The 10,258-nt window shown below is 41.3% G+C and overlaps 1 protein-coding gene across 1 annotated transcript; it reads right to left on the minus strand.

Annotated features, from left to right (window-relative positions):
• Nucleotides 1-2,385: 2,385 nt before the first annotated feature.
• chst3b (carbohydrate (chondroitin 6) sulfotransferase 3b) lies at nucleotides 2,386-5,841 on the minus strand (the record flags this gene model as incomplete). Its single annotated transcript, XM_081392529.1, has 3 exons — nucleotides 5,711-5,841; nucleotides 4,077-4,225; nucleotides 2,386-3,622 (listed from the first exon to the last, which is right to left on the minus strand). The coding sequence occupies exons 2-3, from the start codon at nucleotides 4,154-4,156 to the stop codon at nucleotides 2,386-2,388; spliced, it is 1,317 nt and encodes a 438-aa protein (XP_081248655.1). The 5' UTR covers nucleotides 4,157-4,225; nucleotides 5,711-5,841.
• Nucleotides 5,842-10,258: the final 4,417 nt, after the last annotated feature.

The following is a 10,258-nucleotide window of genomic DNA, read 5'->3' on the forward strand; positions in this document are numbered from 1 at the left end:
TAACCCTTATGTTTAGACTTTCAGCTACCACTCAAAGTATAGTAACTAAAGCACCTGTTTATTATTTGTTTGATAAAATCTTTACAACAGAAAACACATCAAGAATTTAGGATAAGGTAAAATTATTTTATAAGAATTGTATTAATCCCTTAAGGGAAATGTAAAAGTTGTATTACAAGAGACTATATGTTGTTCATAACAAACTGGCCTGACAGAGTATAAATATAATTAGGAAATTATTAATTTAAATCATTATGTCTTTGATATCTCAGCAATGGATAGAAGGAAAGAATATCTGAAGACACAAAACCAGGCCAGAAACATCTGTTTGCTCATTTCCCTCAAAACAAACACACATACAGTATATAAAGTTGAAAAGACCAGCTATATGTCCCAAGGCAATACCTCACTTCAACTCAAACATCACTTCTGACTTAACCATCAGTCAAAAAATAAATAATATTTCATTGTTCAGTAATGCTTAAGGAAGTTATGTAATTAATTTTTCGCATAATGTTTCAATAATGTCACAAACATCCTCAACAGGGCTTGACATTAACTTTTTTGCTCATCAGCCACTGTTGCAAGTGGTTTTCCAAAGTTACTGGCCACTCTGCATTTTCACTGGCCACCATTTTGACATCGATACCATGGGGGAAACTGCCATACAGATATTTTTTAATATTAACTCATAATTTGGCAAAAGGTATGTTAGCTCTTTCCCTGACAAAATTTTTGAAAAAAGTTGCCATCAATCATCAGCATTTTTGACCTTTTTCACACAAGTTTCATTGCCCCCAGAATATTTTGAAAAAAGAAATGTTTTATTCTAACTTCATGCATTCCTTTTTTATCAACACTTGAATGTGGGTAAGTTTAATTAAAAAAAGCAACATTTTGAGCAAAAAGGTGTAAAAATTGACATTTTTGTCAAAGAATCCATCCAGATCTGATTCAAAGCGATGATCAAACACAGATAGAGTAGATCAAGTCCATCAACACCTCAATGCATCAATGCTTCTGCACAAATGCATCTGCTTACATATGCTATCGCTTGTTTCTGCTTCTTCTTCACCTGTGTTTTGATCCAGAGATTCAGTACTCTTTCAAAAGTTGCGTAATAGCACCCCCTATCGTGTAACAGTGAAAACCCTAAGCCAGAAATTTCTGTCAATAGCTGGGTTTCAGTCACGTGATTATTATAAGGACTGGTGGGAGCATATTGTGTTTAAATATTGGCTTTAACCGCGGAGACATTGTCTAACGTAATGCCTCGCGATCTGCCTGTTTACATGACAGTCGCAGTGGCAAATATCCGATTTATTTCCACATATGAATGAGGCCTGAAACCGATCTCGAAATATCCGAATGCATGCGTTTTTTTCCCCTGTTTACACTGTCATAAAACACATCCGATCTGTCTCACATAAGAGCAAAAAATCGGAATTGGATCACATTTCACTGACAGTGTAAACGAGGTAAATGAGCATTTAACGACAACCTAATGCTATATAAACACAGACACAAAAAACACGTTGGCTAGCTAACATACCTCCGACGAAGTGATCGTTGCAGACTCGGGCATTAACAGACTCTGCTCCTCCCGACCGCAGACGTAACTTGCGTTAAAAATCCACTTTTTACGGCATTGTTCTGTGAGCTTTTTACATTTCTCACCTTTATGAGTGACAATCTTAGGTACTCTATAAAAACCCTTTCCCTTTTCTCGATTAGAACGATTGGAGCAACCGTAAACTACACAATACACTGGCATTTTTTCAGACAGCAGATTCAGCTATTTCACTTCCTGCCCTCCATCTGAGTTTCGCGCTCTCGCAATGCAGCAGCGTGACGTCATGTGAAAACAACCTATTGCAGTGGACTTTATGGCAGGTAATTTAAGACCTGACGCATGGATCCTTAGTTGGGTCTGAGCACAAAATCTGTGGGAATGATTCAAAGTATGCACAATACACACAATCCCACGCCAAAATTCAAGCCCTGTAACACCAACAATATTTATCCGGAGCAAATGAAACGAGTGAGTAAGGGGAGGCGGGTTTGTGTGTAACTCGCTGTCGGAGAGACGAGAGAGCGAGAAAGCTCAGCTGGTATCGTGTGTCTATTCTGCAGAAAATTTGTATTGGAAGAGTTTCAGATATTTCAGTATCGATATGTATGGGTTAGGGTTAGGGACAACATTTTTTTATAATAAATTTATTATAATAATTTATAATTTTATATAAATTTCTACCCGCCAAAGTGTCTAGTAGGAGTGACTGCGTTATTCGCCACTGCTGAAATCCACCCGCATTTGGTGGGTGTTAATGTCAAGCCCTGATCCTCAAGTATCTCAGCAGTCTTCTTCATGAAGTCTGAGTAGTATCATAAGAATGTTCTCTCTTCGATCAGGCTTATTGATTTATCAATCAACATGTCTTTGTTTTCTGCAAACTTGTAGCCAAACAGAGTCATGGTGGGGCCGCACACTTTCTGCACCAGCTGAACCAGTTTGAAGGGAATGTTGAACCTCCATTTCTCCACCTGTTCAGAGGAGTTTTTCTGGGTGGAATAAACTCCGCTGACCTCCTTAGATGCTTGAGTATTTTGTAGGATCCACTCTTCCACCGTTGCAGTGAAGGGAATGCCTATAAAGCTGTACATCTCTGTAGCTTTGTGCATTGGGAATCGTGCAATGTCCTCGTAGCGCACTAGCATGTAGCGTCCGCGAAGCCATGGTGGCTGTTTGAGTCCGATCTCAGCAGACATACGGATGTTGTCGCAGTTTCCTTTGAGTTTTCTCACTTCGTCCTCGTCCACTGGAAGGTCTTCGTCCACGGCCCACCTCTTCCAGATCTTGTACTTGCTGGAGAAGGCAACCATTCGAGAGGCGAGAACAGCGCGAGGGTCCCTGACCAGCTGGATGAACTTCATGTCGAGTCTGGGATCCTCAGCTAACGGACGTAGCGTCTCTAGCTGTCGCACGCGGACGGATTTAATGGCGTGATGCTCCTTCTGCTTGCAGGACTGAGTGGCCAGCGTAAGGTTTAGCGGCCCGCAGCGGCGCATGCGACAGTGGTAGCGCTCGAACGCTTTCCTCACGAACGGCGTGCAGACGGGATCCTCACAAAGCGACTGGCTGGACTCGCGGCGGAAGAGCGAAGCCGTCACATGATCCTGTGGCGCCGGCTCGATGAAGCTCTCCAGCAGTGAGAAATCACAGAGGAACAGCTGATGCAGAACGTCCCGATACGCCGGCCCAGCGACTGAGGCATTCGTCCCGCCAGACTCGACCGATAGCATGCGCTCCACATGCCACAGCGGCTCAAACATGTAAAACATGTTTGATCCCTGCTGGTTGAAGAACTCCCCAACGAAAGAGGAGCCTGTGCGAGTGGTGGCCAGCAGAAGAATGTGTTTCTGTCCTCCTGACGCAGACGCTGGAGACACGCTCTGCTGGATGGACCAGGTCGAGTTCTCCAGAAGATGATCCTCGTGTTGGTCAACCGAGGCGTTCTCCAGAAGATGATCCTCGTGTTGGTCAACCGAGGCGTTGTGTGGAGCGGACAGAGACGGGCCGAGCAGAAGCGGGGTTAGCTGTGTGCTCAGTTTATCAGACACCCTGAAAGAGACAGAAGAAACCGTGATAGTCGCTATTAGTGCTAAAAGGTCAGTTCACCCAAAAATTATCATTCTGTCATAATTTACTCTCCCTCATGTCCTTTCAAGCATATATGATGTTCTCTTATCTGCAAAACACAAAGATATTTTGGGGTGGTTTTTGTCCATACAAAGATAACCAGTTTTGTTTGGATCCCAACAGCCTCAAAATATCTTCTTTTGTGTTGCACAGAAGAATGAAAGTCAAACGGGTTTGGAACCGCATGATGAGACAGAATGATCATTTTTGGGTGAAATATCCCTTTAATGTTTCGTCTCTTCTCAAAGAAGCAATTTCTCCAACAATAGAAATTGAAAAATGAATAACACCAGACAACTTTTGATTTTAAAGTGCTCTTTGACTGTTATTCACACACACAGAAGAATAAATAGAGGAGTTTGAGAGAAGCACCTACTTTGAAATAATGTTGTTTTCCTTTTCTATGATGACCAGAGTCACAATAAAGATGACAGAAATGGTATATTTAATGCGCATTCTTGTGTGTAATTGTGTTCAGCAGGTGAATCACTCTCAGATCATTCCATCTTCTCCTCTGAACTGACTCTGAAATAAAACACACAACACATGTGTCATGATTCCTGTCTGAAGGACTTTAAGGTTGAAGTTATTTTCTGTTCCTATTGTTTCTGTGTTCTCTTGTGTTTAGTTCCTGTGTCCCTTGTTTGTTACCATTGCAACCCTGATTAGTTCTTAATGGCTGTTTCTCAGTATGCATTCTTAAGCGATCTTGTGTCCTTATGTTCTCGTACTACATCATCATCAACTGTCGAAGTTCAATTCCAATACTGAAGAACGGAAATACAGAGTGCGCATGAAAGAACCCGGATGAGTTCTTGATATCGAGGATGCATCGACTGCAGACTTGAGAGAATCGAACCGTTAAAAATCCCAGAACACACTGCGGGCGGTCCACGTACGGAAGCCTGTAAGCTTGTTAAAAAACCGCAACTTAATCCTAGAGAATTAGTCAATTACAGGCCGATCTCGAATCTAATTTTTCTGTCAAAGATTTTAGAAAAGGCAGTATCCTCACAACAATGTTCTTATTTAGAAAGGAATGATATCTGTGAGGATTTCCAGTCAGGATTTAGACCGTACCATAGTACAGAGACAGCTCTTGTTAGAGTCACAAATGATTTTCTCTTATCATCTGATCGTGGTTGTATCTCGCTATTAGTGTTACTCGATCTTAGTGCTGCATTTAATACTATTGACCACAACATTCTTTTAAATAGACTCGAAAACTATGTTGGCATTAGTGGAATTGCATTAGCATGGTTTAAATCATACTGATCTGAACGTTATCAGTTTGTAGCAGTAAATGAAGAGATGTCTTATCGATGAAAAGTTCAGTATGGCGTACCACAAGGCTCAGTACTAGGACCGTTGCTGTTACATGCTACCCTTAGGAGATATCATTAGGAAACATGGCATTAGTTTTCACTGTTATGCCGACGATACTCAGCTCTATATTTCTTCACGCCCTGACGAAACGCACCAATTCATAAAATTAACGGAATGCATAGCTGATATAAAAAACTGGATAACTAGTAATTTCCTACAACTTAACCCTCTACCGTACGCATTATGATAGACCTATAGAAAAAATATTTGACTCTTTTTCTTTTCTTAGAATGGCTTAACTTGAAGTGCTGTAAAAAAAATGTTTTAAGGTACTTTATGATATGTTGTCATACGGCAACAACATACAATGTTTTTGCCATTCAAATTAGATATTACCATTCAAAAATTGCCATTCAAATTAGATTTTTTCCCATAATACAAATGCCTTGGCAGTCCTTAACATATGACTAACCAACATTATATCACTAGCATTAATGTTGTTATTGTTACAGCTTATCAGATTGCAGCTGACCTTTATACAGTAGCTAGCTAAACTATTGCAATAAGGTCATTCCACTATTGTACAGTGTTGCCACTTGGCAACACAGACATTTGATCGATTTACCAAAAACTAATGTCATAAAAACGTTTTTGAGTGGTGATGAATATGTCATCATAACTTACCGATTTGTTTGTGTATGTGATATGGGCTGGTCCTTGTTTGTTCCTGATGTTTTAGTTTGCTTTCAGCAACTACCGACAAGAGACCGCAATCTGTCAAAAATCGCACCACAGAAAAAAAAACTGCATGTCATGTGACTTAACCAAAGCACATCATTGGCTAAGCTAAGGTCTTCTCATTCCAACAAAAACTATGAGAATGTTTTCTTAAAGAGATAGTGGCAAGGAAATTAACACAAATAGTATGTTGCCATATGGCACCACCATGCAGTAGAGGGTTAATTCTGAAAAAACAGAGATTCTAATTATTGAACAAAAAAACTCAGCACGTACAAACCTAGAATACTGTCTAACACTTGATGGCTGCTCTGTCAAGTCCTCGTCGTCGTGTGCTCTTGAGTTTTTAATTAAAATAGTAAACTATATATTAAACTAACCATGTTTCTAACATCAAACCTTATTTTTATTTTAGGCCTAACAAAACTAACACTTTGAAACACAATGTACTAAAACGTTCTGTTCTGTTTTTGAGTGTTGCCATACCTCTTTGACTTTGGTTGTGTGTGTATGTAAAAATAACAAATAAGGGAAATGAAACTAGACAGAATGTCTAAACTTGAAACCTTTTGGTTACCTAGTAACAAAAGGGCTTGTCTATGAAGAACCAATCAAATTAAGTAATGTTTCATGTCATGCCATACCTCCTAATTCTATAAAGCGGTTGTATTCGTGTTCACTTGTGGGATTCTCAATGGAACTTGTCTGAGATCCCCCGGCCTTGATTTTTCTTGGGAGAGATTCCCTGAGAACTGCTCGGGAACTAAAGACGTGATTAAAGCATTTGAAGGACATTTGCTGAAGTCTGTTTGTCGATCATTGCTGCGCAGCAAGAGAGCTAGTTAGGGGAACAGGTATTAGCACCCATGCAGCCGACGTCGATGTGAAGATGCGCTAGGCTAGGGTATAGGTATATTAGCCTCTCTGTTTATCCGAGGTTTACCGCAGTCAGCCGGATCCAGGCCGATGAAGGACCTGCGCCTGGACACACACACACACACACTCCAGATCTGATGAAGGACCTGCGCCTGGACACGATGACAGCGCAGTCCTGAAGTGTCACTAGTCTCTCCCTGTGAAGGCCTCCTTCCCTTTACCGCTCTACAGATAAAGCGTTGTCGGGATAATTCCGGTTCGCGTGGCTACGCGGAAGCGATGAAAAATTCTATATTATAAATTTTAATGCCAGACAAATAGTTTGTTGAGGGTTGGTTTATAAAAAAGGACTACACGCCTGTGCACATATATATTCAAACGCGCTTACCTATAGACTGAACACGTGACGCGCCATCAGCGTTTTCACAGGTTCACATTTTTTCAACTTTTTTCCCCAAAATTTTTCAAGGCTTGCACCTTGGAACCTATTTCATGGTTTGCGTTCTCGAGCCACCAGGCACTGTTGTGCGAATGATCGGGTCGGAACGCATTAACGGTGTCGTGTTAGTGGCCGCTAAGTTAATAACTAATGATCGTTGCGACAGAAATTAATCGATCAAAACTAACTTTATTCTAGAGCTGCTATAAAGCCTAAACAATCTCTGTTACTGTAATGTCCTATTATCACTGTAAAGCTGCTTTGAAACGGTCTATATTGTTAAAAGCACTGTATAAATGAAGGAGACTTGACTAATTATCACTCACAAATACTGATCCCACAGCAGAGGATGATGGGTAGGGTTTAAATGAATAGCTTAAAACTTTCCTAAAATATAAAGCTATTTTTTAAATAGTCACAGTCTGTTTCACAGCAACCTCCGCCTGAATCACTAACTAATATAAACAGAAATGCCGTTTCATGATCATATGAACCAATTTTCAGAAACGGGAAAGCTCATGAAATTAATATCACCTCATCATGATGTGAAAAAATCCTTTTCAGTTAAAATAATATGACAAAGCTGTGTATTTGTTGTGTAAATCTGTGAATTTAGGAACATTTTCTCAGAAACTAATGAAACCGTTTACTGAAACTGCTAACATATACAGAACAACAAACATTTATTACACTTAACAGTAACTGGGATTGAAATGCTGACGTTAAATCGACTGAATATACCTCTAATATCTGAGCTGATAATTGTTGCTCCACACAAGTGTCACAATAATAAACCCAAAGGATCTAAATGCCACAGTCTTCTTTATTAATGCAGGAACTACAAAAAACTGAACGTAAAGTAAACGTGTAAACGTGGCTTAAATAGACAGAACAAGCCAATCGAAGAAACGTGAAACATGTGAACACATAATCACCAGAAACTGAACACAGTGAAAACTGAACTGAACTAAACTAACTGAACCTACAGTAACTGTGACAGCAAGGGTTGAGTTGACATTAATTATCCTAAAGTCTTTCTTTACATTTCATGTGTCTATGCATAGATGGAGTAAATTTGCAATTATGCCAGTGAGACAAAAAACACGTTTGGCAACAAAGATCTGAAGATATGATGGCGTCAGACAGAGTAAATCTAGTCTGTTATTTGGAGAAATAAATATGATTCTGTAAGATTGCAGTTTCATAAAAGAGTATTCTGAGAGTTCTGAAAGATTCACGGACAGTTTACTTCAACTTCACATGAAGAACGAGCGGTTTACACGGCTTCATGAATATATAGAGAGAAAAACTGAATTTGTGTAAATCAAAAACTTTAAAGCAAAAGTTATAATTTATGACAAATGATGAAACAAACAAACTAGACTCTAACCCCTAACCTCTAACCTCTAACCCGTCTCAGACACAGGAACAGAGTTAGAGTCTACACCTCTAACCTCTAACCTCTAACCTCTAACCCGTCTCAGACACAGGAACAGAGTTAGGGTCTACACCTCTAACCTCTAACCCGTCTCAGACACAGGAACAGAGTTAGAGTCTACACCTCTAACCTCTAACCTCTAACCCGTCTCAGACACAGGAACAGAGTTAGGGTCTACACCTCTAACCTCTAACCCGTCTCAGACACAGGAACAGAGTTAGGGTCTACACCTCTAACCTCTAACCCGTCTCAGACACAGGAACAGAGTTAGAGTCTACACCTCTAACCTCTAACCTCTAACCCGTCTCAGACACAGGAACAGAGTTAGGGTCTACACCTCTAACCTCTAACCTCTAACCTCTAACCCGTCTCAGACACAGGAACAGAGTTAGGGTCTACACCTCTAACCTCTAACCCGTCTCAGACACAGGAACAGAGTTAGGGTCTACACCTCTAACCTCTAACCCGTCTCAGACACAGGAACAGAGTTAGAGTCTACACCTCTAACCTCTAACCTCTAACCCGTCTCAGACACAGGAACAGAGTTAGGGTCTACACCTCTAACCTCTAACCTCTAACCCGTCTCAGACACAGGAACAGAGTTAGAGTCTACACCTCTAACCTCTAACCCGTTTCAGACACAGGAACAGAGTTAGAGTCTACACCTCTAACCTCTAACCCGTCTCAGACACAGGAACAGAGTTAGAGTCTACACCTCTAACCTCTAACCCGTCTCAGACACAGGAACAGAGTTAGGGTCTACACCTCTAACCTCTAACCCGTCTCAGACACAGGAACAGAGTTAGGGTCTACACCTCTAACCTCTAACCTCTAACCCGTCTCAGACACAGGAACAGAGTTAGAGTCTACACCTCTAACCTCTAACCCGTCTCAGACACAGGAACAGAGTTAGAGTCTACACCTCTAACCTCTAACCCGTCTCAGACACAGGAACAGAGTTAGAGTCTACACCTCTAACCTCTAACCTCTAACCCGTCTCAGACACAGGAACAGAGTTAGGGTCTACACCTCTAACCTCTAACCTCTAACCCGTCTCAGACACAGGAACAGAGTTAGGGTCTACACCTCTAACCTCTAACCTCTAACCCGTCTCAGACACAGGAACAGAGTTAGGGTCTACATCTCTAACCTCTAACCTCTAACCCGTCTCAGACACAGGAACAGAGTTAGAGTCTACACCTCTAACCTCTAACCCGTTTCAGACACAGGAACAGAGTTAGGGTCTAAACCTCTAACCTCTAACCTCTAACCCGTCTCAGACACAGGAACAGAGTTAGAGTCTACACCTCTAACCTCTAACCCGTCTCAGACACAGGAACAGAGTTAGGGTCTACACCTCTAACCTCTAACCCGTCTCAGACACAGGAACAGAGTTAGAGTCTACACCTCTAACCTCTAACCCGTCTCAGACACAGGAACAGAGTTAGAGTCTACACCTCTAACCTCTAACCCGTTTCAGACACAGGAACAGAGTTAGAGTCTACACCTCTAACCTCTAACCTCTAACCCGTCTCAGACACAGGAACAGAGTTAGAGTCTACACCTCTAACCTCTAACCCGTCTCAGACACAGGAACAGAGTTAGAGTCTACACCTCTAACCTCTAACCCGTCTCAGACACAGGAACAGAGTTAGAGTCTACACCTCTAACCTCTAACCCGTCTCAGACACAGGAACAGAGTTAGAGTCTACACCTCTAACCTCTAACCCGTCTCAGACAC

This window comes from Scardinius erythrophthalmus (assembly GCF_964197995.2).
Source record: "Scardinius erythrophthalmus genome assembly, chromosome: 18".
NCBI classification, from domain to species: domain Eukaryota; kingdom Metazoa; phylum Chordata; class Actinopteri; order Cypriniformes; family Leuciscidae; genus Scardinius; species Scardinius erythrophthalmus.